The sequence below is a fragment of the Pseudophryne corroboree genome, chromosome 3 (genome assembly GCF_028390025.1).
Source record: "Pseudophryne corroboree isolate aPseCor3 chromosome 3, aPseCor3.hap2, whole genome shotgun sequence".
NCBI lineage: Eukaryota > Metazoa > Chordata > Amphibia > Anura > Myobatrachidae > Pseudophryne > Pseudophryne corroboree.
Window position 1 is genome coordinate 403897044 of NC_086446.1, and position 26977 is coordinate 403924020.

General features: G+C 45.5%; 1 protein-coding gene across 1 annotated transcript in view; it reads right to left on the reverse strand.

Moving 5' to 3' along the window:
* TRPC4AP (transient receptor potential cation channel subfamily C member 4 associated protein) overlaps positions 1–12979 on the reverse strand; it is a 175149-nt gene extending 162170 nt beyond the window's left edge. The window contains exon 1 of the mRNA XM_063960144.1: positions 12671–12979. Within this exon, the coding sequence (XP_063816214.1) occupies positions 12671–12964 (294 nt within the window). The 5' untranslated portion in view covers positions 12965–12979. The remainder of the gene's footprint in view (positions 1–12670) is intronic.
* Between the last annotated feature and the right edge of the window lie 13998 nt (positions 12980–26977).

A 26977-nucleotide genomic window follows, 5' to 3' on the forward strand; every position in this document is an offset into this window, starting at 1 on the left:
TGAAGCAAGCAGATTGATGTGTGGGTTAGTGTGAGGATTGTTGTGAAGTTGTGGGACATTGCAGCGGATAGATATGATTATATGTATAAAAGCTAAGATCATTTTGTTAGAACAATGAATGATCAAGCCAACCCTTTACTAAGATTTCAGGGCTGAACCTGATTAGCATATACAAAGCAAAAGAGACCCCTCCCCCAGGAACTAGGAAAACAGGCATGGCTAGAAAAGAAGTCAGTTTCAGTTTGCTTGGGGCCTCTGAGGACAGATATACTGTAGCTACTCACACAGCTACCTGGCACCCAGCAGCATGGCGGCTACATCCCCAGGACTGACCTCCAAACTAAAGGCTAAGTATTGAATTCACATGGCTAGATAAGGAAATATAGACAGATTGCTTTAAGGTCAATGGTGCTGGTTTAAATAGTATATTGTAACTTGTTTGTGTGATAGATCTGGGAATATGTGCTGGTAGCAATGGCAGGCTGATATGTGTGGTTACATTGTGATCTGGTCTTGTGATGAATATGCTCTGGTTATTGAGATACTGAAGTTGTTTGGAATGTGAAATTGAATAAGATGGTTCTAGGAAGTTGGATTGTAATTGTGAAAGGTGATTTAGATGGTTTGGAATTGTAAAATCAGAACATATGCATTGTTTTGAGGCTTGGACATTTTGGAATAAAATGGAGTCTTGTGTCTTCTGCTATGTGATTGTGGTGTAGCAGAGAGTGCCATGTGTTTGGACCTGCAAATCTAAAATGGCTGCTGCCGGGTATTTTCCCCTCCCCCTTTCAACCATGTGGTGCAGTCTTTGGAATCATGGGAGTTTTCCCAAAATGGAGTCTAGCTTCTGTCCCATGCGGTATTGTAGGGTTGTGTATATAGGGACAGCCAGTATGGGTAAGGTCAAGTATTTTCTCCACAAAGATTCTCAGCATTGACTAACTGCGCAGCGATTGTCTCTCACATGTGTAGTTTTATCCGCAATCATATTGATCTTACTGTTATTGTGAGCCATTTCTCTCTCTCTCTCTCTTCTCCTCTTTCTCTCTTATTTTCCCTTAAAACGTAATTGTATTGTATTGTATTTCCCGTGTAGTTATCTGGTTAGTTAGTCTATGTTATATTGTAGTGTATGACTTGTATTGTATTAATTCTTTTGCAAGTATAACATTCATAATATATATATAAGGCGTTGGACCCTAAGCACGGTATCTGTGTATTTCTTATAGTGTTAAGTATTCTCAGAGCGTCGGTGACGCTCGAACAGCTTTTAAGTTAATAAGGTTATACTGTGCTGCATTTACACTCTATCACTACACTAAGGTCTTACTGCATAATACACTGTTTATGGTTTAGATATAAAGGTTTAACATTGTGAGAGTCAGCGCCGCTGGTGATCTCCTCGTGGTCCCGAGCGTCCGCTACGCTATAGCGAATCATTACGTTAGTCGGCAGCCAATAGCGTGCCTGCCTGTGATCTCTTGGCCGTGAGCGAACGTGACGCTTGAGCGTCTCGACTACGGCTAAGCGATTGTTACGCAACATGCGTACCCTTACGGTACTCCATACGTAAATAGCGTACAGTGTTCTTAGACCTCATAAAGGGTATTATGTAAGATAAATATTTAGCTTTATCAATATTTATTTATTAAGGTCTGAGTATGTGTGAATATACATTGTTGTATGTATGTGTAGATATATTTATATATATCTATATATCTATAATATGCGGACGTTAAAAATCTATTTTGCAGTAAGCAAGATTAATTGGTCAGCACACAGTGCTTATTAAACAGTATCTGTTGAGCACTGCAAACATGGCGAGTTCAGGCCTCACCTGCAGCAGCTTTGCTTATTGTTTTTACAGGTGGCTCTGTAGCCAAGTGGTTAGGCTTCCCGGCCACAGTGAACATTGTGATTGCATGGACACTGGTTCAGATCCTGGTTTAACAGGTGTTTAAAAAAAACAAAACATGGTAGGACACCATTTTTTAACGTTACTTCCTGGTTCTTTCCCGGAGGTTGCTGCCCTACAACACTTAGCCTCTGGAGGAGCGGGGTGTTGTTAGGAGTTTAATTTATTAATTGTTTTTGTACAGCATGACTCTACAGGAAGAGTCACTATTGCTGGTAACCACATGCACGGTAATGCAGGTTTATACACACACGTTACTTCCGTGGTGTACTTGCTAGTCAAACAAGCAGCTTCGCTGCAAAGTCGGTTACACAGTGTGTCGGACAAATACGAATCTGGGCCAGTGGCGCAATGTATAACGCATCTGACTACGGATAACAAGATTGTAGGTTCGTCTCCTACCTGGCTCGTTTAAGTTGCCGTGATCGTATAGTGGTTAGTACTCTGCGTAAAAACTGCACAGACAGACCCTTACCGGTCCTCTTTGGGGGGAATGCGGGGGCATGTACTGCCTGAAAAAAATAAAAAAATAATTTTTATTTTATTTTTTACTGTTTCAGTTAGATTGTTGCGGTCGATTTGCCGCCTGCCCTCATAGCACCAGGCCAGTACGTCAGGTTCTCAGCGAAGGCTGAACAATTTTCAATGAGAGACAATTGCAATTATTGGGCGTTTAACTACCTATCGGAGTGTACCCTACACAGCAGTAGGGCTGTTGCTTCGCCCTGCTTTGGTAAGGGTTTGAGGTAACAAGGCTGTAGTGGCAGGACACTCCAGTTCAGGTTTGCCCTAAATAAAGACCACCTTACACTTCTTGCTGCCTACAGCTTCTTTGGACGTTGGCAGTTGGTTCTTGCGTTTTCAGCTTCGCTAGTGGCGCATAACGTCCACTTTGGCTACGTTCCTAACAGGCGGAGTCGGATTCCAAACGAGATAGATCGCAGACCAAGTGGGGGGAAAATCTGATTTCCTACCACTGTCTACGCGAATTCCTGAATGATTCAGTCTCAACGACTTCTATTCCTAGGTATGATTCTCGATACGGTAAATCAAAGAATTTACCTACCCGAACAGAAAGTACAGGTCATTCGTCATCTGGTACAATTAGTGCTCAAGCCACGCACAGTCTCGGTTCATTTGTGCATTCGCCTATTAGACACACCGCAGGGTGAGGTTGTCTCCAAGGGCCAGAGTGTCTCTACTCTGGTGGCTCAAAGTACAGACTCTAACCGCAGGGAAACGGTTCGGCGCCTGGAATTGGATAATTCTCACGGCGGACGTGAGTCTCAGAGGTTGGGGAGCTGTAGTTCAAAATTATCAGCTCCAGGGTCTCTGGGCAGATCACGAAAGATTGCTGTCTATAAATGTCCTGGAACTCCGGGCAATTTACAATGCGCTACGACAAGCAGTGCACAGGCTGCAGGCTCAGGCTGTTCAGGTGCAGTCAGAGAATGCGACGGCGGTCGCATATATCAACAAAGGAGGAACGAAAAGCCGTATGGCAATGCGGGAAGTAGCTTGAATCCTCTATTGGGCCGAGTATCACCAAATGATATTGTCGGCAGTATTCATTCCGGGAGTGGACAACTGGGAGGTGGATTATCTCAGCCGTCGGAATTTTCATCCAGGAGAATGGGCATTAAATCCAGAAGTGTTTCACATGCTGGTCCAGAAGTGGAGTTACCCGCAGGTAAACCTGATGGCATCTCGCCACAATCATCAAACGCCCCAGGTCGTGTCCAGAACTAGAAGATCCAAAGGCAGTGGCGGTGGATGCTCTCACAATCACGTGGCCATACAGTCTCGTGTATCTGTTTCCACCATTTCCGCTGCTCCCTCTGTGGCTAAAACGGATCAAAGGAGAGTCCGTCACAGTTATACTAGTGACGCTTCTTTGGCCTCGGAGAGCTTGGTTCTCAGGACTCCGCGGTCTACTCGCAGTCGGTCTTTGGCCGCTCCCACTACATTCGGACCTGTTACAGCAGGGTCCGTTCCTTCACCCCGATTTAGCGCGGCCGCGTTTGACGGGGTGGCTGTTGAGACAGCCCTCTTAAGAAGAGAGGGCATTCCAGAATCGGTTATACCAACCATGTTACGAGCTAGGAAGCCGGTTACGGCAGCTCATTATTACAGAATTTGGCGTGCCTATGTAGGTTGGTGTGAAGCTCGGAAGTTTCCGACATCATCTTTTAAGTTATCCCGTCTTTTGTTATTTCTGCAGATGAGGTTAGATGGAGGTCTGAGTTTATCCACACTAAAAGTGCAGATATCGGCGTTGTCAATTTATTTTCATAGTAGATTGGCCCTATTGCCGTCGGTTCACACCTTTATGCAGGGTGTCCTCAGAGTTCAGCCTCCATTCACTCCACCTACTGCGCCATGGGACTTGAATCTGGTTTTTAGATTTCTTACAGTCTTTTTATTTTGAACCCTTACAACAAGTGGATATTAAATTTCTCACTTGGGAAAACAATTTTTCTTTTAGCCTTAGCGTCAGCAAGGCGTGTTTCAGATTTGGGTGCTTTGTCGTGCAAGCCACCGTATTTAGTGTTTCATGATGACAGAGCGGAACTTCGGACGAATTCCGCTTTTCTACCAAAGGTAGTGTCATCTTTTCACATCAAATCAACCAATAGTAGTTCCTGTGTTAACAGGAGACTCTGGTAGGTTGTGGTACGCGCATTGCGCATTTATGTATCCCGAACGTCGACAGTTCGTAAGACGGATACGTTGTTTGCTCTCTATGATGCTGCCAAGATGGGTTGGCCAGCTTCTAGGCAGACCTTATCCAGTTGGATTAAACTGACCATACGTCAGGCTTACCTTCATGCTAGGTTACAGCCGCCTACATCAGTAACAGCTCATTCGACACGTGCTGTGGGAACGTCATGGGCAGCGAGTCATGGAGCTTCTACGACACAGCTTTGCCGGGCGGCTACATGGTCTTCGGTGCACACGTTTGTGCGCTTCTACAAGTTTGATACGTTTGCGGCATCAGCATCTAGCTTTGGCCGCCTAGTGTTACAGGTGCCAAACAGCTCTCCCGCCCACGGGGGAAACTTTGGTACGTCCCAAGAGTACTCCAGTGACCCCTAGTGGATGAAAAAGAAAATAGGATTTTGGTACTTACCAGGTAAATCATTTCCTTTGAATCCATAGGGGGCACTGGACGCCCACCCAGAGCAGTTTACCTGGTTTGGGGTAGGTTCAGTAGATCTTATGGTAACACATTTTCACCGACTGGTTCAGATTAACAAGTTCTAATCGGTTATGGTGTCAACTGTTTAGTTGTCAGTAATGTTGTGTCAACTTTATTGTTGTCCGTTATGTTATATGTAATTCTCCATTGTCAACCTCTCTATCGCTCCTGTTCGGCTCAGTAAAAAACACTGAGGTAATCAGGGATATGGAGGGGAGGTGTAGTTTCAAAATTAATTTATTCAGTGCCTTCTTCCTGTGGAAGCCGTCCATATCCCAAGAGTACTCCAGTGCCCCCTATGGATTCAAAGAAAAGGATTTACCTGGTAAGTACCAAAATCCTATTTTCCACCAGCCAATAGTAGGTACCAAACTGATATCTCTATCACTGTTGAAAACTCAACTATCTACCCTACCCCACAAGCTCACTGCCTAGGTGTCATCCTTGACTCTGATCTGTCCTTTGTTCCCCACATTCAATCTGTCTCAAGATAATGTTACATGCATCTAAAAAACATATCCAAAATACGACCATACCTTACACAAGACACTGCTAAAACTCTAATCCATGCTCTCATTGGGGTCGATTCTATTCGGCAACTTAAGAATAGCGCCGGGAATTAGCTCCCGACGCTATTCAATTCAGCTCCAGTTAAGTCGGCGATGTCCCGTTCTCGCCGACTTAACAGGTAGTTTTGTCGGGAGAACGGGCATTCTCCGACTTAACTACCCGCGGCGATGCCGATTCCCGACAGAATCAGCCTCGCGCCGGCCGCAGGCAGCACTTTTGTCGGGTTTCTTCTCTCATCCCCCGGGGATGAGAGAAGAATTCCCGACAATTGCGGGTCACTAGCAGCTGAATTGAATAGCGTCGGGAGCTAATTCCCGGCGCCATTCTTAACTTGCCGAATAGAATCGACCCCAATGTCTCCCGCATTGATTATTGCAATAATCTCCTAACTGGTCTTCCCAAAAGGAGACTCTCACCATTACAATCGGGTGTGGTATAACTCATAGACAGTTAAAAGATAGACAGTCATTAGTTAGACACTATATGGTCGACAGTCAAAAGTCAGACAGGGTCAAAAGTCAGACAGGGTCAAAAGTCAGACAGGGTCAAAAGTCAGACAGGGTCAAAAGTCAGACAGGGTCAAAAGTCAGACAGGGTCATAAGTCAGACAGGGTCATAAGTCAGACAGGGTCATAAGTCAGACACAAAAAAATAATTTTGTGTGTGTTTTTAAACATTTTTAACCTAAAATTGGTGAAATTTGTCCGCTCGCCACGCTTCGGGCTCGGTGTCTCATTCCGCTCCGCTTACCACAACTTTACTAAAAGGTAATAGTATGTGTGACATGGATAGTAAATGAGGCAAAAGTTGTAAAAAACTAACTTTTTTTGTGTCTGACTTTTGACCCTGTCTGACTTTTGACTGTCGACCATATAGTGTCTAACTAATGACTGTCTATCTTTTAACTGTCTGTCTATAGACAGGAACCCATTACAATCCACTCTGAATGCAGCGGCGAGGCTAATCTTCCTCTCTAGACGTTCATCGTCTGCAGATCCACTCTGTCAGTCCCTCCATTGGTTACCTGTATTCTACCGTATTCAATATAAAATCCTTTTACTCACACACAAGGCCATTAACCAAACTACATCAACGTACATCATGTAGCTCATCTCAAAATATCTCCCAACCTGACCTCTTCGCTCTTCACAAGACCTGCGCCTCTCATCCACACTCATTACTCACTCCCACTCACGATTGCAGGACTTTCATCGGGCTGCACCCACTCTGTGGAATGCCCTACCACGCACAATAAGACTCTCCTCTAGTCTCCAAACCTTCAAGCATTACCTGAAAACTTTTTTTTTGCATAGCAAATTCCAGAACTGCCCACATAACTTTCATAAACCTTCCTATCAAATTGCATCCACTCTGTACAGTCCTCACATGTCTTCTCATTTTTCACTTTCCCTCCCTCTCATCATTTCTGTATGACCATATCATACAGCCCACCAAAAACCTTTGCAATTTGGCGGACAACTATGCAATAGATAGCACCTATCCTTGTGTATACATGCCCATTTCCCTATAGATTGTAAGCTTGCGAGCAGGGCCTTCTTACCTCTATGACTGTTTGTTATTACCCAGTTTGTTATATCATTATTTCCAATTGTAAAGCGCAACGGAATTTTCTGCGCTATATAAGAAACTGTTAATAAATAAATAAAATAAATGGAGTTTCACATTTAGAGATTCATCCATATAGATTTAGTTTTACCTCCAAGAAGACAGCACTAACCAATAATGTAGTCTAATTCAAACAGTAGTTACCATTTATAATATTTCCTTAAAACCGTCCATGCCCATTATTGTAAACAATGCTGGCTTTTATTACTCATAATGGGGCAGATGTACTAACCTGGAGAAGGCATAAGGAAGTGATAAACCAGTGATACATGCAAGGTTATAAAAGAACCAGCCAATCAGCTTCAGTATGTAAATTAACAGTTAGGAGTTGATGGCTGGTGCGTTTATCACCTTGCATTTATCACTGGTTTATGACTTCCTAATGCCTTCTCCAGGATAATACATCTGCCCCATTGTGTATATCACATACCCTTGCGCTACACGAGGAGCCACTTTGCAAGTATTAGCCGCCTACAAAAGCCTGTACAATGCAACTTGTAATGGTGGCAGAAGCGCTGTACCATTATGGAATTTATGTGGGGGAATTGAAGACCCCCTATGGCTTGCTAACTCTGCAAAAATAAAAATATATATATATATATATATATATATATTATTATTTTTTTTTACATAATCTCTCCAGGTTCTCCATGTGAAGTTACCTGGAGAACAGACCAAGCAAAACTGATGTAACATGGACAAGACACCATAGAAGAATGACGGGCAACAGATCATCTGTGCTTTCAGTTGGGGACCCCTGCTCTTTCCTGCTTTATTATCATTTTTTTTATAGCATATAACGCTTGTAGAAAATGGTTGTTTAGTCATTACAGATAATTAACACTTTGATTAAATGTATTTCAATTCATTTATTGCAAAGATAACGGGTAATATGTGGCCCTTTGGAAGTTAGAGGGACACCCACAGTAGCCCCTGAAGTGTATCAGGTTGCCTATCACTGCAACATAATATACTGCAAACTGTATATGTACTTGCCAAGATCCATTCAATTCTTTTAAGACCAAAGGGTGTATTTATTAAGCGATACATTTTCAAAGCCACCACAGGAAGTAACAGGGCAATAATATTAAGTACATAACACTCCTGGCACTGCAATTATTACTGCACTTTCCAATCCCGCAGATGGATACACTGAAAATCGGCTTAGTAAATAACCCCTAAATGTTTTCCCGATTGTTGATTACCATGAAAACTTCTCTTAAAGTGGGGTAAGCTATAGACTTTTCTATGCTTTTGACATACTGGTAATGCAAGGGAAGGGTTTTCATGCTGTTGTCTATTTATAAAACTTGTCATATGTAAATGGATAAAAAGGGGTGAAAGAAAAATCTGCATTGTAGCATACATTACTGATAAAGTCAACGAACATGGATCAGACATTCATAAAAATACAAATGTTTGGTTTAACTTATCTAAAAACAACAAGACAAAATAAAACAATATTTTGAAACATTATAGTGGAGGCTAACTTGGCCAAACCCATTACCTTGTATAACAATATACAATTATTATTAAAGGTTGAGTATCCCTTATCCAAAATGTATTAACAGTCTTATACACAGCAGCATTTTCTGTTGCGCATTACAATTGGAAATAACAGTGATATAACAAAACTGGGTAATAACATACATACATACATACAGGAGCCAATTCAATTGTTGCTTGCACCCACTGCTGGGCGTCTGTCATAGGTATTCAACTGTTGCTCCCGATCAGACGCCCATTAGCCTTTAATGCGGCTAACAGCTCCAGGTTTAGCTGCGCAAATCGGCTTAACCCACCTAAAGTGCTTGATTGGGCATCCAAAGTCCAGGTTTGGGCGCTTTTTTTGCAACAAAACTACGGGCTTTATAACACCTTTTTTCTCGCACATCCGGAGGTTGCAAGAAAAAATATGTGACTGCAGCGACTAATGAATGTCTGATCGGAGCAACAATTGAATAGCTCCGATAGATGTCCATTCAAATTAAGCAACAACTGAATCGTCAAAAAAAGTAGAAAGGCTCTGCTCGCAAGCTTACAATCTGTAGGGTAATAGGCACTGAAACACAAGGACAGGTGCTACCTATTGTATAATGGTCCTACCAGATGCAAAGGTCATTGGTGGGCTGTATGATATGGTCACACAGCAATGTTGGTCAGGAGGTGAAAGAGAAAATGTGAGGATGTGTGTGTACTGTACAGTGGGGATGTAACTAGATAGGAAAGTTTATGAAGGTTATGTGGGTCGTTCCGTAATTTGATAAACTTGTCCGAAGAGGTGCAGAGAGGAGAGGTCGGGTTGGGAGATATTTTGAAATAAACAAGTATGTTAGTATAGTTTGGTTTGGTTAATAGCCTTGTGTGTAGGTAAAAGCAGTTTGTATTGAATACGGTAGAATACATAATACCTTTGGAGACATGATAGAGCTGATCAGCATACGATGAACATTTAGCAAGGAAGATCAGCCTCGCAGCTGCATTTAAAGTGGATTGTAGTAGCGAGAGTCTGTTTTTGTCAAAACCAGTAAGAAGAATATTGCAATTATCAATGTGGGAGATAATGGGTGGTATTCAATTCTTTCCACCTCCAAACCAAAGCTGCCTCCAGGGGTTGTGAACTGAAATGCTGGAACAGGCAGCTGATGGTGCACAAATGGAGCAACAATTGAGTTGCTCCATTAGGTGCCCGAGGGTTACAGCTGCCACGTGCAACAATTGAATTTCATCTGTCAAGTACTATTACAGGTTGAGTATCCCTTATCCAAAATGCTTGGGACCAAAGGTATTTTTTATATCGGATTTTTCCGTATTTTGGAATAATTGCATACCATAATCAGATATCATGGCGATGGGACCCAAGTCTAAGCACAGAATGCATTTATGTTTCACATACACCTTATACACACAGCCTGAAGGTCATTTTTGCCAATATTTTTTATAACTTTGTGCATTAAACAAAGTGTGTGTACATTCACACAATTCATTTATGTTTCATATACACCTTATACACACAGCCTGAAGGTCATTTAATACAATATTTTTAATAACTTTGCGTATTAAACAAAGTTTGTGTACAATGGGGTCGATTCTATTCGGCAACTAATGAATAGCGCCGGGAATTAGCTCCCGACGCTATTCAATTCAGCAACTAGTTACGTCGGCGATGGCCCGTTCTCGCCGACAAAACAGGTTGAATTGTCGGGAGAACGGGCATTCTCCGACTTAACTCCCCGGCGCGAGGCTGATTCCCGACAGAATCAGCCTCGCGTCGGCCGCGAGGCAGCACTTTTGTCGGGTTTCTCTTCTCATCCCCCGGGGATGAGAGAAGAATTCCCGACAATTGCAGGTAATTAGTTGCTGAATTGAATAGCGTCGGGAGCTAATTCCCGACGCTATTCATTAGTTGCCGAATAGAATCGACCCCATTGAGCCATCAAAAAACAAAGGTTTCACTATCTCACTCTCACTTAAAAAAGTCCGTATTTCTGAATATTTGGATATGGGATACTCAACCTGTATACTATTTAAAGCAGAGAACTAGCCAAAGTAATCTCATCATAGAAGCCTATAATGCAGAGGTTCCCAATCTGTGTGCCGTGGCTCCCTGGGGTGCCCCGGGACACTTGCAGGGGTGCCCTGGGTTGGTGGTCCAGGACCAATTCAAATTATTCATGGTCAATATAATAGGCAAAACCAGTGCTGGTGGCTGCCAGTCATAAAATATGTGGCCAAACAGAAGCAAATCTTGTTCCTCACCACACAACTGACCCTAATGATGACATATAAACGCGATCTACTTAATGTAATATTTCTTTCTAAATTTCTCAATAAGAAATTTTTGGCCTAGGGGTGCAGTGAAAAAAATTCTGATATCCTAGGGCGCCGTGATTCAAAACAGTTTGGAAACTACTGGTATAATGGATGAGTCAATGAGATAATGAGAAACTGATATAATTCAAATACAATACATGTGTGTGTTACTATTATGGGGTATACACAATACACATGGCTATTTTTGTTTATTTTTTAAGCAATCTATCTAGACCGCTGAGAAATTAAGCACGGAACGATCCATGTGTACATCCCACAGCGATGGCGATGCGCTGCCGCGCTGTGATCGCCCTTCCTCTGATCTTTAGCACATGCATAAAGAATACTGGTTAACATAGAACGAGCAGCACACATCGCTGTGTGTATAGCGATGTGTACTGAGCGATCTGTGCTAACCTAGATTATTTAGCACACAGCATTGTGCCACCCCATGTGTATGCCCCATTAGAGAGAGAGAGAGAGGGGGGAGAGATAGATAGATATATTGTAAAGCTGGCAAAGATCAGGGGCCGAATGTAATGGCTTGCGAGACGGCCGGAGCTCCGAGACTCCTTGTAAACATTCCCTGCTTTAAAACAAAACGTACGAGTTCAGCCGGAGTATCGGAGTTCCGGCCTTCTCACAAGCCATTACAACCCGGACCGTGGTGTAATTGACAGAAAACCTTGCAACGCAGAATAAACCAGTAATAAGAGAAACTATTATTATTTATGCCCATAATAAATAGTGGACCTGCTATATAACTGTTTTTGGAGAGGTAAATAGAACTGGCAACAGCAAAAGGCTTTATGTTCTAAGGCAAAACAATACAACTCCAATATACACACAAAGGGCCTGCATACAACCTTAAGAAGCAAGAGGGGTATAAAACACACACACACACACACACACACACACACACACACACACACCTAGCTAACAGGCAGGGAAACACAAAAGGAATTACCAGCTAGAGACAGCAGACCAAATTTCTAATTAGGAACACAAAAAGGACAAATATACAGATCTAATTATTTCACCAACTAGCTAGGAGGCTGATGACAGTATGCTCAAATTATATATATATATATATATATATATATATATATATAATATTATATATCATATATATATAATATTATATATCACACCTACAGACACACACACCCCGTTGCTATTCAGGCAATACCCTCGGAATTTACTGGTGAAGGCAGAGAGGAATGCAGCCCTCACCCCCCATCCCCTGCATGAGCACGGCACCTGTATATAGCCAATACATGTACAGCACCTGGAAACCAGATTTTGCCCGTGGTCCCCATTTACTAACGTAGCAGAAGAGCATTAGAAACGACACCTGACATTGCAGGACGGATGCTAGTGCTGCGCTGTTATCAGTGATAGCCGCACTGCTCTATAATAACCGATGACAGCGCGTAGAGAGGAATGTGTGCGGGAACACGGAACACCAATGCAGCATACATGAACTGGGGCTGGGCCGCAGTGCACAGCTGGGCACAGGTAAGTGTCTGATCGGCCTGTGTTACCTGGGAGCCTCGGATGAGGCCTCGCCCGGTCAGCTGTCCCCGCCGCACCTGGCTCAGTATGTTCTCCACCCGCCGATGCCCAGAGCCCAGTCGGGGAGGTAGGGTCCCGGCGGCGGCCATGGATCCGTCCACTAGAGAGTAACGGGAAGTCCGGGGAGCAGAGCGGATGTGACTGAGGGCAGAGAGAGGCCTGACATACGCCACGCCGGAAGCTGCTGGCGCTGCCTGCTGGATACTGTAGTCCGGTGGGGGTGCAGCCTGTGCTGCAAGGCGATGACTGTGACTCTGACTCATGTTATTGTTTTGTGGGCATTGGGCAAAGCGTGACGGGAATGGTTGTATGTGGTGGCCAGTGACAGGTTAGCACTCCAGGATATGCAGATAATAGTGCAAATGCCATTGCTCACAATTTACTGTTATTTATTATTTTATTCGTTTACAGTTTCTTATATAGCGCAGCATGTTCTGTTGCGCTTTACAACTGGAAACAATGATAGGACAAACTGGGTAATAACAGACAGATATAGAGGAGGCTGAAGTTAGCTTCTTATTCGGCTCCAGCTTCTTATTCACTTCTTGTTCTGTTCCAGCTTCTTATTCAGAAAATATTATATTAAAATAAATTAAATAAGGATAGATCACTAAGATAACATTGCATAAACTTCAAATAGTGTCCCTTACACCAATTTCCATTACATTTAGCATTAAACAAAAATGATTTAGGCATGAAAATGGTGGTAAAGCGGGCACAGACACCAGATTTCATCATTTTGAATAAGAAGCTGTAATTCTGCAAGGGTTAAATAGCGTTGGTCAACAGATTTGACACTTGAAACCCACACAGGGTGGTCACTTGCAGTTTGCCTTGACCAATAAGCATTTGGGCATGAAAATGGTGGTAAAGCGGGCACAGACACCAGATTTCATCATTTTGAATAAGATGCTGTAATTATGCAAGGGTTAAACAGCGTTGGTCAACAGATTTGGCACTTGAAACCCACACAGGGCGGTCACTTACATATCACCCACTTGCAATTTGCCTTGACCAACAAGCATTTGGGCATGAAAATGGTGGTAAAGCGGGCACAGACACCAGATTTCATAATTTTGAATAAGAAGCTGTAATTCTGCAAGGGTTAAATAGCGTTGGTCAACAGATTTGACACTTGAAACCCACACAGGGTGGTCACTTACATATCACCCACTTGTATTATACCTTGACCAAAGAGCATTTGGGCATGAAAATGGTGGTAAAGCGGGCACAGACATCAGATTTCATCATTTTGAATAAGATGCTGTAATTATGCAAGGGTTAAACAGCGTTGGTCAACAGATTTGGCACTTGAAACCCACACAGGGCGGTCACTTACATATCACCCACTTGCAATTTGCCTTGACCAACAAGCATTTGGGCATGAAAATGGTGGTAAAGCGGGCACAGACACCAGATTTCATCTTTTTGAATACGAAGCTGTAGTTCTTCAAGGGTTAAACAGCGTTGGTCAACAGATTTGACACTTGAAACCCACACAGGGTGGTCACTTACATATCAGCCACTTGCAATTTGCCTTGACCAACAAGCATTTGGGCATGAAAATGGTGGTAAAGCGGGCACAGACACCAGATTTCATCATTTTGAATAAGAAGCTGTAGTTCTGCAAGGGTTAAATAGCGTTGGTCAACAGATTTGACACTTGAAACCCACGCAGGGTGGTCACTTACATATCACCCACTTGCAATTTGCCTTGACCAACAAGCATTTGGGCATGAAAATGGGTGGTAAAGCGGGCACAGACACCAGATTTCATCATTTTGAATAAGAAGCTGTAATTCTGCAAGGGTTAAATAGCGTTGGTCAACAGATTTGACACTTGAAACCCACACAGGGTGGTCACTTACATATCACCCACTTGCAGTTTGCCTTGACCAACAAGCATTTGGGCATGAAAATGGTGGTAAAGCGGGCACAGACACCAGATTTCATCATTTTGAATAAGAAGCTGTTGTTCTGCAAGGGTTAAATAGCGTTGGTCAACAGATTTGACACTTGAAACCCACGCAGGGTGGTCACTTACATATCACCCACTTGCAATTTGCCTTGACCAACAAGCATTTGGGCATGAAAATGGGTGGTAAAGCGGGCACAGACACCAGATTTCATCATTTTGAATAAGAAGCTGTAGTTCTTCAAGGGTTAAACAGCTTTGGTCAACAGATTTGACACTTGAAACCCACACAGGGTGGTCACTTACATATCAGCCACTTGCAATTTGTCTTGACCAACAAGCATTTGGGCATGAAAATGGGTGGTAAAGCGGGCACAGACACCAGATTTCATTATTTTGAATAAGAAGCTGTAGTTCTGCAAGGGTAAAACAGTATTGGTCAAAAGATTAGACACTTTAAACCCAGACAGGGTGGTCACTTACATATCAACCACTTGCAATTTGCCTTGACCAAAGAGCATTTGGGCATGAAAATGGTGGTAAAGCGGGCACAGACACCAGATTTCATCATTTTGAATAAGAAGCTGTAATTCTGCAAGGGTTAAACAGCGTTGGTCAACAGATTTGACACTTGAAACCCAGACAGGGTGGTCACTTACATATCAACCACTTGCAATTTGCCTTGACCAAAGAGCATTTGGGCATGAAAATGGTGGTAAAGCGGGCACAGACACCAGATTTCATCATTTTGAATAAGAAGCTGTAATTCTGCAAGGGTTAAACAGCGTTGGTCAACAGATTTGACACTTGAAACCCACACAGGGTGGTCACTTACATATCAACCACTTGCAATTTGCCTTGACCAAAGAGCATTTGGGCATGAAAATGGTGGTAAAGCGGGCACAGACACCAGATTTCATCATTTTGAATAAGAAGCTGTAATTCTGCAAGGGTTAAACAGCGTTGGTCAACAGATTTGACACTTGAAACCCACACAGGGTGGTCACTTACATATCACCCACTTGCAATTTGCCTTGACCAACAAGCATTTGGGCATGTAAATGGTGGTAAAGCGGGCACAGACATCAGATTTCATCATTTTGAATAAGAAGCTGTAGTTCTGCAAGGGTTAAACAGCGTTGGTCAACAGATTTGACACTAGAAACCTACACAGGGTGGTCACTTACATATCACCTACTTGCTAAAATCTTGGAGGAGATTTTAAACTAGGTGCCTGTTGGGAGGGTTTAGCAAGAAATTACGGGACATTCAATAAGAATAGCAGGGGTGGCGTTAGTGAACAAAATGGGGGAGGAGAAGGGGGGAGGAATAGAGCAGACGGCAAGGGTAGTAACATGGGAACTAAAAAGGGTTTTAGAATAACAGTAACCATTGACGATTACGGGTCATCTTTGCTGCATAAGAATTATGATGTCCCTACCATAAGGGGAAATACATATCTCAATTGTATGTATGTAAATGCTAGAAGCCTTACAGTTAAAAAGGGGGAACTCGAAATCCTCGCAGCAAGCAAGTAATATGATATTATAGGCATTACTGAAACGTGGTGGGACGAATTTCACGATTGGACAGTCAATCTAGAGGGTTACACGCTGTACAGGAGAGACAGACTAAATAAACGGGGTGGAGGGGTATGTCTTTACGTAAAGCCATTTCTAAAACCTGTTATACGAGAAGATATTCAAGAAGGGACTGTAAATACTATTGAGACGTTATGGGTAGAAATTGCATGCGGGGATAAAGGAGTAAAGAAGATATTATTGGGGTTATGCTACAGGCCACCTGGTATTAATGTGTCTGACGATAAATTGTTACTGAATCAAATTGAAAGAGCAGCAGGAGTAGGAGACATAGTAGTGATGGGAGACTTTAACTATCCCGAGATAAACTGGAAAATCAATTCATGTTATACTGCTAGGGGCAATATGTTTTTATACACGCTAAATGATAATTAGTTCAATTAATCAAGGAACCAACTAGGTACAATGCAATCTTAAACCTGGTATTAACTAACAATGGGGAATTGGTATCAAATATTGAAGTAGGAGAGCCCATAGGTAACAGCGACTACAATATGGTCACATTCAATATCAGGTTTCATAAGCAGTCCTATACTGGCTCAACTAGGACTCTAAACTTTAGCAAAGCCAACTTTGACATGATGAAGGAAGCGTTAAGGGACATTGAATGGGAAATTCTGTTTCAAGGAAAAAATACTACAGAGAAATGGGATGTACTAAAATTACTGCTTATTAATAATACTCGTAAATTTATTCCCACCAGCAGCAAAAAAAGGAATAAAAATCCCAAACCAATGTGGTTTAACAAAAATATAAAGGAATTAATGGACCAAAAAGACGAGCATTTAAAAATAAGAATTTACTCACCGGTAATTCTATTTCTCGTAATCCGTAGTCGATGCTGGGAACTCCGTAAGGACCATGGGGAATAGACGGGCTCCGCAGGAGACTGGGCACTCTAAAAGAAAGATTAGGTACTATCTGGTGTGCACTGGCTCCTCCCTCTATGCCCCTCCTCCAGACCTCAGTTAGGGAAACTGTGCCCGGAAGAGCTGACACAACAAGGAAAGGATTTGGAATCCAGGGTAAGACTCATACCAGCCACACCAATCACGCTGTACAACTTGTGATAACCATACCCAGTTAACAGTATGAACAACAACTGAGCCTCCTTTTACGGATGGCTCATAACAATAACCCTTTAGTGAAGCAATAACTATATACATGTATTGCAGAGAGTCCGCACTTGGGACGGGCGCCCAGCATCCACTACGGACTACGAGAAATAGAATTACCGGTGAGTAAATTCTTATTTTCTCTGACGTCCTAGTGGATGCTGGGAACTCCGTAAGGACCATGGGGATTATACCAAAACTCCCAAACGGGCGGGAGAGTGCGGATGACTCTGCAGCACCGAATGAGCAAACTCAAGGTCCTCCTCAGCCAGGGTATCAAACTTGAAGAATTTAGCAAATGTGTTTGAACCCGACCAAGTAGCAGCTCGGCAAAGCTGTAAAGCCGAGACCCCTCGGGCAGCCGCCCAAGAAGAGCCCACCTTCCTTGTGGAATGGGCTTTCACTGATTTAGGATATGGCAGTCCAGCCGCAGAATGTGCCAGCTGAATCGTGCAACAGATCCAGCAAGCAATAGTTTGCTTTGAAGCAGGAGCACCCAGCTTGTTGGGTGCATGCAGGATAAATAGCGAGTCAGTTTTCCTGACTCCAGCCGTCCTGGAAACATAAATTTTCAAAGCCCGGACTACGTCCAGCAACTTGGAATCCTCCAAGTCCCGAGTAGCCGCAGGCACCACAATAGGTTGGTTCAAATGAAATGCTGATACCACCTTTGGGAGAAATTGGGGACGAGTCCTCAATTCTGCCCTGTCCATATGGAAGATCAGATACGGCTTTTACATGACAAAGCCGCCAATTCTGACACACGCCTAGCTGAAGCTAAGGCCAACAGCATGACCACCTTCCACGTGAGATACTTTAGCTCCACGGTCCTAAGTGGCTCAAACCAGTGTGATTTCAGGAAATCCAACACAACGTTAAGATCCCAAGGTGCCACTGGAGGCACAAAAGGGGGCTGAATATGCAGCACTCCCTTTACAAACGTCTGAACTTCAGGCAGTGAAGCCAGTTCTTTTTGAAAGAAAATAGATAGGGCCGAAATCTGGACCTTTATGTACCCCAATTTTAGGCCCATAGTCACCCCTGACTGTAGGAAGTGCAGAAATCGACCCAGCTGGAATTCCTCTGTTGGGGCCTTCCTGGCCTCACACCAAGCGACATATTTCCGCCCTATGCGGTGATAATGCTTTGCTGTGACATCCTTCCTAGCTTTTATCAGCGTAGGAATCACTTCATCTGGAATGCCCTTTTCCGTTAGGATCCGGCGTTCAACCGCCATGCCGTCAAACGCAGCCGCGGTAAGTCTTGGAACAGACAGGGCCCCTGCTGTAACAGGTCCTGTCTGAGAGGCAGAGGCCATGGGTCCTCTGAGATCATTTCTTGTAGTTCTGGGTACCAAGTTCTTCTTGGCCAATCCGGAACGATGAGTATAGTTCTTACTCCTCTCTTTCTTACTATCCTCAGTACCTTTGGTATGAGAGGAAGAGGAGGGAACACATAAACCGTGTCACAATCCCATGTAGTTTCTCCTTCATGCCTGGGGTGGCGCTCTCTGCTCTGGTGTTCAGAGTTCTGCTCTGTATCTGCAGCTTGATTAGTAGCTGTTACCACAGCTGTGAGCAGCACCTGTACTCACTACTTAGGCCAGCCACACAGGCTCCCTGTTGCCAGTTCATCGAGTCAAGATTGTTACAGCTCCTGGTCCTGGTCATGCTGATCTCTGCTGCTAAATCGACCAAAGAACTGCCAGTGCTCTTGTTCCCGGCGGGTTTCTCCGCTGTCTACCCCAGTGTCTCCGGTGCTTCCAGCATTAACTGCTGCACAGCTTCCAGCGTTCTCAAGCAGCTTCTGGACTTTAATGTGTCTCGGTCATCAGCGTGCTGGGAGTCAGTGTCTGCATCAGAGTCTTTAAGTATTATTTTCAAGTTCCTAGAATCATCAGTATCTCCAGTCACCGTGTACTACTTTGCAAACCACCAGTGTCTTTAATTATTATTCTCAAGTTCCTGGAATCATCAGCGTCTTCAGTCACCGTTTACTACTCTGCAAACCACCAGTGTCTTTAATTATCATTTTCAAGTTCCTAGAATCATCAGTGTCTCCAGTCACCGTGTACTACTCTGCAAACCACCAGTGTCTTTAATTGTTATTCTCGAGTTCCTAGAATCACCAGTGTCTCCAGTCACCGTGTACTACTTTGCAAACCACCAGTGTCTTTAATTGTTCTTCTCGAGTTCCTGGAATCATCAGCGTCTTCAGTCACCGTTTACTACTCTGCAAACCACCAGTGTCTTTAATTTTCATTCTCAAGTTCCTGGAATCATCAGCGTCTCCAGTCACCATTTACTACTCTGTAAACCACTAGTGTCTTTAACCATTATTCTCAGGTTCCTTGAATCATCAGCGTCTTCAGTCATCGCTTACAACTTTGCAAATCATCTGTGTTTTCAATCATCATTCACAAGTTCCTTAACTCATCAGCATCTTCAGTCACCATTTACAAGTCTGCAAATCACCAGTGTTTTCAATCATCATTCACAAGTTCCTTAACTCATCAGCATCTTCAGTCACCATTTACAAGTCTGCAAATCACCAGTGTTTTCAATCATCATTCACAAGTTCCTTAACTCATCAGCATCTTCAGTCACCATTTACAAGTCTGCAAATCACCTGTCTTCAATCATCATTCACAAGTTCCTTAACTCATCAGCATCTTCAGTCACCATTTACAAGTCTGCAAATCACCAGTGTCTTCAATCATCATTCACAAGTTCCTTAACTCATCAGCATCTTCAGTCACCATTTACAAGTCTGCAAATCACCAGTGTCTTAAATCATCATTCACAAGTTCCTTAACTCCTCAGCACCTTTAGTCACCGTTCACAAGTTTACAAATCATCAGTGCCATCCTGTGTTCCAGTTACAGTGCAGTCCTGCAGTCCAGCTACAGTGCAATCCTGCAACCCTGGTACGTGCATACTCTACCACAGTCTACATCATTCTCATGTACTCAGTTTCCTGGCATCCCATGTCCCCTCAGTTTTCCCTTTGTGTTCTCTAGTTATTCCTGCTTTATATTTATTGTTTACAGTTGTACGTTGCTTTAATAAACTAGTTATGATTCCGTGAACCTCAGTCCCTACTAATATGTTTTCACACTGGGAGATCCAAACGAATTCTGACAGTATGAACTGGCCAAAAACAAAGAGCAGGGGAGATAATTGCAGTCTGCCTGAGGGAGTTTTCTCACAGCTCGTTAACCCCTCATCTCCCGGGACATCACCTTCTTTAGATTTGTTACAACTGGGGGTTTTAAAGGAGAAGTTAGACCAGCTACAGACTTTAGTGTCTGGTATTCTATGCGTTCTTCCTGAATTCCTGGGGAGACTGGTGGATCCAAGTAAAATAGCTCCAGAAAAGGAGTTTTCTTCTGACCCATGGACTGGGCATGCTAGGGGCACCTCTCCTCCTCGGACAAGAGGCAAGTTCCAAAGTTTCCCTCGACCTAGCCTCTCTGAAACAGAACGCCAGTATCGTAGAGACTATAAACTTTGCCTATATTGTGGGGGTCAAGGACATTTTATTTTAACCTGTCCCATTCGAAAACCAAGAAATGAGGGCAGAGTGTATCTCCAATCTTTAAATACCATCTGTCACAAAACTGGTCTTCCACCTAGAGTTTCCAAGCCTGTCGCCCCAGGAGGGGGTTCTTCAGAGTGTCCAGCCCCAAGAAGGGGTTCTTCAGAGTGTCCAGCCCCAAGAGGGGGTTCTTCAGAGCGTCCAGCCCCAGTGAGGGGTTCAGAGCGTCCACCCCCAGTGAGGGGTTCTTCTGAGTGTCCAGCCCCAAGAGGGGGTTCTTCAGAGCGTCCAGCCCCAAGAGGGGGTTCTTCAGAGCGTCCAGCCCCAGTGAGGGGTTCAGAGTGTCCAGCCCCAGTGAGGGGTTCTACAGAGCGTCCAGCCCCAGTGAGGGGTTCAGAGCGTCCAGCCCCAGTGAGGGGTTCAGAGGGTCCAGCCCGAGAGACTACAGAGTGCTGCCCAGCCCGAGAGTCTACAGAGTGCTGCCCAGCCCGAGAGTCTACAGAGTGCTGCCCAGCCCGAGAGTCTACAGAGTGCTGCCCAGCCCGAGAGTCTACAGAGTGCTGCCCAGCCCGAGAGTCTACAGAGTGCTGCCCAGCCCGAGAGTCTACAGAGTGCTGCCCAGCCCGAGAGTCTACAGAGTGCTGCCCAGCCCGAGAGTCTACAGAGTGCTGCCCAGCCCGAGAGTCTACAGAGTGCTGCCCAGCCCGAGAGTCTACAGAGTGCTGCCCAGCCCGAGAGTCTACAGAGTGCTGCCCAGCCCGAGAGTCTACAGAGTGCTGCCCAGCCCGAGAGTCTACAGAGTGCTGCCCAGCCCGAGAGTCTACAGAGTGCTGCCCAGCCCGAGAGTCTACAGAGTGCTGCCCAGCCCGAGAGTCTACAGAGTGCTGCCCAGCCCGAGAGTCTACAGAGTGCTGCCCAGCCCGAGAGTCTACAGAGTGCTGCCCAGCCCGAGAGTCTACAGAGTGCTGCCCAGCCCGAGAGTCTACAGAGGGCTGCCCAGCCCGAGAGTCTACAGAGGGCTGCCCAGCCCGAGAGTCTACAGAGGGCTGCCCAGCCCGAGAGTCTACAGAGGGCTGCCCAGCCCGAGAGTCTACAGAGGGCTGCCCAGCCCGAGAGTCTACAGAGGGCTGCCCAGCCCGAGAGTCTACAGAGGGCTGCCCAGCCCGAGAGTCTACAGAGGGCTGCCCAGCCCGAGAGTCTACAGAGTGCTGCCCAGCCCGAGAGTCTACAGAGTGCTGCCCAGCCCGAGAGTCTACAGAGTGCTGCCCAGCCCGAGAGTCTACAGAGTGCTGCCCAGCCCGAGAGTCTACAGAGTGCTGCCCAGCCGAGAGTCTACAGAGGGCTGCCCAGCCCGAGAGTCTACAGAGGGCTGCCCAGCCCGAGAGTCTACAGAGGGCTGCCCAGCCCGAGAGTCTACAGAGGGCTGCCCAGCCCGAGAGTCTACAGAGGGCTGCCCAGCCCGAGAGTCTACAGAGGGCTGCCCAGCCCGAGAGTCTACAGAGGGCTGCCCAGCCCGAGAGTCTACAGAGGGCTGCCCAGCCCGAGAGTCTACAGAGGGCTGCCCAGCCCAGCCCAGTAAAGTGGGGGCTCCTGCCCCGGCCCAGCCCCGTGAAGAGGGGGCTCTTGCCTCGGCCCAGCCCCGTGATGAGGGGGCTCTTGCCTCGGCCCAGCCCCGTGAAGAGGGGGCCCTTGCCTCGGCCCAGCCCCGTGAAGAGGGGGCCCTTGCCTCGGCCCAGCCCCGTGAAGAGGGGGCTCTTGCCTCGGCCCAGCCCCGTGAAGAGGGGGCTCTTGCCTCGGCCCAGCCCCGTGAAGAGGGGGCTCTTGCCTCGGCCCAGCCCCGTGAAGAGGGGGCTCCTGCCTTAGTTCAGCCCCGTGAAGAGGGGTTTCTGCCTTAGTTCAGCCCCGTGAAGAGGGGGTTCCTGCCTTAGTTCAGCCCCGTGAAGAGGGGGCTTTGAGCATTATGTCAATCTCAGAAGAAGAATCTAACACTCTCGTTTCTCACAACACAGGCCATATATCTAGACACATAGGCACTGTTGTGGTCCTGGGTTCCAATTCTACTACTAACTTGTTGGCTCACGATTTGGGTACAGCCCAGTCCCCCAGGACTTCCAGGAAGGACCAAATCCAAAAAGTACCATCCAAGCCTCTAATCAAAGTTCAGTTAGGATCATCATATATTTCTGACCAGTCTCCTGAAAGTCTGTCCCCTCCTCAGTGTCCTGATGATCCATCTCCAGTGTTTCCAGAAAATCAAGTTTCCACTTCACAGAATTCATCCAACGCTACATCTTTGGATTACTTTGATGGAGATTTAACGCAATACTACGCACTAGTTAATCGATATGTTTCTATGATGGAGACAGATCTTTCCCTCGAAAATTACTCCATCCAACATAGTTAAACTTTTATTCCTGACCTTCAGAGGAGAAGCCGCGGCTTGGGCTAGTCCACTAATTGAGACCAATGACCCAGTTCTTCTCAATCTTGTGGCCTTCAGTGAAATGGTAATTAAGAAATTCAATTCATGGTCTTACCAGTCTTCAGTCCCAATTGAGGTTCCTGCCCAGCCGGGGTCATCTAAGGTTCCTATCTATCTTGATTCATCCGAGAATCCTGTTGCCAGCTTAGAGACTCCAGCAATCCGCTTACCTGTTGGTTTTCTTCAGCTCCAGTCTATTGTTCCTACTGGGAAATCCACAAAAAGGAGAAAGAAGAAAAAGGGAAAATCTAAGTTGAAAGCCTCTGTTGGACTTCCTTGGCAGCATGAGGATACCTGATATGCCCTCTACCTTTTGATTCAGACTCTGACATGTGTTGAGCGTCTGGAATCCGCTCCTTAGGGAGGGGGTACTGTCACAATCCCATGTAGTTTCTCCTCCATGCCTGGGGTGGCGCTCTCTGCTCTGGTGTTCAGAGTTCTGCTCTGTATCTGCAGCTTGATTAGTAGCTGTTACCACAGCTGTGAGCAGCACCTGTACTCACTACTTAGGCCAGCCACACAGGCTCCCTGTTGCCAGTTCATCGAGTCAAGATTGTTACAGCTCCCGGTCCTGGTCATGCTGATCTCTGCTGCTAAATCGACCAAAGAACTGCCAGTGCTCTTGTTCCCGGCGGGTTTCTCAGCTGTCTACCCCAGTGTCTCCGGTGCTTCCAGCATTAACTGCTGCACAGCTTCCAGCGTTCTCAAGCAGCTTCTGGACTTTAATGTGTCTCGGTCATCAGCGTGCTGGGAGTCAGTGTCTGCATCAGAGTCTTTAAGTATTATTTTCAAGTTCCTAGAATCATCAGTATCTCCAGTCACCGTGTACTACTTTGCAAACCACCAGTGTCTTTAATTGTTCTTCTCGAGTTCCTGGAATCATCAGCGTCTTCAGTCACCGTTTACTACTCTGCAAACCACCAGTGTCTTTAATTTTCATTCTCAAGTTCCTGGAATCATCAGCGTCTCCAGTCACCATTTACTACTCTGTAAACCACTAGTGTCTTTAACCATTATTCTCAGGTTCCTTGAATCATCAGCGTCTTCAGTCATCGCTTACAACTTTGCAAATCATCTGTGTTTTCAATCATCATTCACAAGTTCCTTAACTCATCAGCATCTTCAATCACCATTTACAAGTCTGCAAATCACCAGTGTTTTCAATCATCATTCACAAGTTCCTTAACTCATCAGCATCTTCAGTCACCATTTACAAGTCTGCAAATAACCAGTGTCTTCAATCATCATTCACAAGTTCCTTAACTCATCAGCATCTTCAGTCACCATTTACAAGTCTGCAAATCACCAGTGTCTTAAATCATCATTCACAAGTTCCTTAACTCATCAGCACCTTTAGTCACCGTTCACAAGTTTACAAATCATCAGTGCCATCCTGTGTTCCAGTTACAGTGCAGTCCTGCAGTCCAGCTACAGTGCACTCCTGCAACCCTGGTACGTGCATACTCTACCACAGTCTACATCATTCTCATGTACTCAGTTTCCTGGCATCCCATGTCCCCTCAGTTTTCCCTTTGTGTTCTCTAGTTATTCCTGCTTTATATTTATTGTTTACAGTTGTACGTTGCTTTAATAAACTAGTTATTATTCCGTGAACCTCAGTCCCTACTAATATGTTTTCACACTGGGAGATCCAAACGAATTCTGACAAACCGATTGGTACACCCACGGTGTCACTAGTGCGTCCACAGCTATCGCCTGAGGGTCCCTTGACCTGGCGCAATATTTTTTTAGCTTTTTGTTGAAGCGGGACGCTGTCATATCCACCCGTGGCAGTTCCCAGCGATTTTACAATCTGTGTGAAGACTTCTTGATGAAATCCCCACTCTCCCGGGTGGAGGTCGTGCCTGCTGAGGAAGTCTGCTTCCCAGTTGTCCACTCCCGGAATGAACACTGCTGACAGTGCTAGCACGTGATTCTCCGCCCATCGAAGAATCCTTGTGGCTTCTGCCATTGCCATCCTGCTTCTCGTGCCGCCCTGGCGGTTTACATGGGCGACCGCCGTGATGTTGTCTGACTGAATCAGTACTGGGTGGTTTTGAAGCAGGGGCTCTGCTTGACTCAGGGCGTTGTAAATGGCCCTTAGTTCCAGTATATTTATGTGTAGTGAAGTCTCCAGACTTGACCACTGTCCTTGGAAGTTTCTTCCCTGAGTGACTGCCCCCCATCCTCGGAGGCTTGCATCCGTGGTCACCAGGACCCAGTCCTGTATGCCGAACCTGCGGCCCTCAAGAAGATGAGCACTCTGCAGCCACCACAGCAGAGACACCCTGGCCCTTGGGGACAGGGTGATCAACCGATGCATCTGAAGATGCGATCCGGACCATTTGTCCAACAGATCCCACTGAAAGATCCTTGCATGGAACCTGCCGAAGGGAATTGCTTCGTAAGAATCCACCATCTTTCCCAGGACTTGCGTGCAGTGATGCACCGACACCTGTTTTGGTTTCAGGAGGTCCCTGACCAGAGATGACAATTCCTGGGCCTTCTCCACCGGGAGAAACACCTTCTGTTCTGTGTCCAGAATCATGCCCAGGAAAAGCAGACGCGTCGCAGGAATCAGCTGCGACTTTGGGATATTCAGGATCCAGCCGTGCTGTTGCAACACTTCCTGAGAGAGTGCTACGCTGACCAACAACTGCTCTCTGGACCTCACCTTTATGAGGAGATCGTCCAAGTACGGGATAATTATAACTCCCTTCTTCCGAAGGAGTATCATCATTTCGGCCATTACCTTGGTAAATATTCTCGGTGCCGTGGACAGACCAAACGGCAACGTCTGGAATTGGTAATGACAGTCCTGTACCACAAACATGAGGTATTCCTGGTGAGGTGGGTAAATGGGGACATGCAAGTAAGCATCCTTGATGTCCAGCGACACCATAAAATCCCCCTCTTCCAGGCTTGCAATAACCGCCCTGAGCGATTCCATTTTGAACTTGAACTTCTTTATATAAGTGTTCAAGGATTTTAAATTCAGAATGGGTCTCACCGAACCGTCTGGTTTCGGTACCACAAACATTATGGAATAGTAACCCCTGCCCTGTTGAAGGAGGGGGACCTTGATTATCACCTGCTGGAGGTACAGCTTGTGAATTGCCGCCAGTACTACCTCCCTTTCCCTGGGAGCAGCTGGCAAGGCTGATTTGAGGTAACGGCGAGGGGGAGTTGCCTCGAACTCCAGCTTGTATCCCTGAGATACAATTTGTACAGCCCAGAGATCCACTTGTGAGCGAACCCACTGGTTGCTGAAGTTTCGGAGACGCGCCCCCACCGCACCTGGCTCCGCCTGTGGAGCCCCAACGTCATGCGGTGGACTTAGTGGAAGCAGGGGAGGATTTTTGTTCCTGGGAACTGGCTGCCTGGTGCAGCTTCTTTCCTCTACCCTTGCCTCTGGCCAGAAAGGATGCTCCTCTGACCCGCTTGCCTTTCTGAGGCCGAAAGGACTGCACTTGATAATACGGTGCTTTCTTAGGATGTGAGGGAACCTGAGGTAAAAAAGTCGACTTCCCAGCAGTTGCTGTAGATACGAGGTCCGAGAGACCGTCCCCAAACAATTCCTCACCCTTATAAGGCAAAACCTCCATGTGTTTTTTAGAATCAGCATC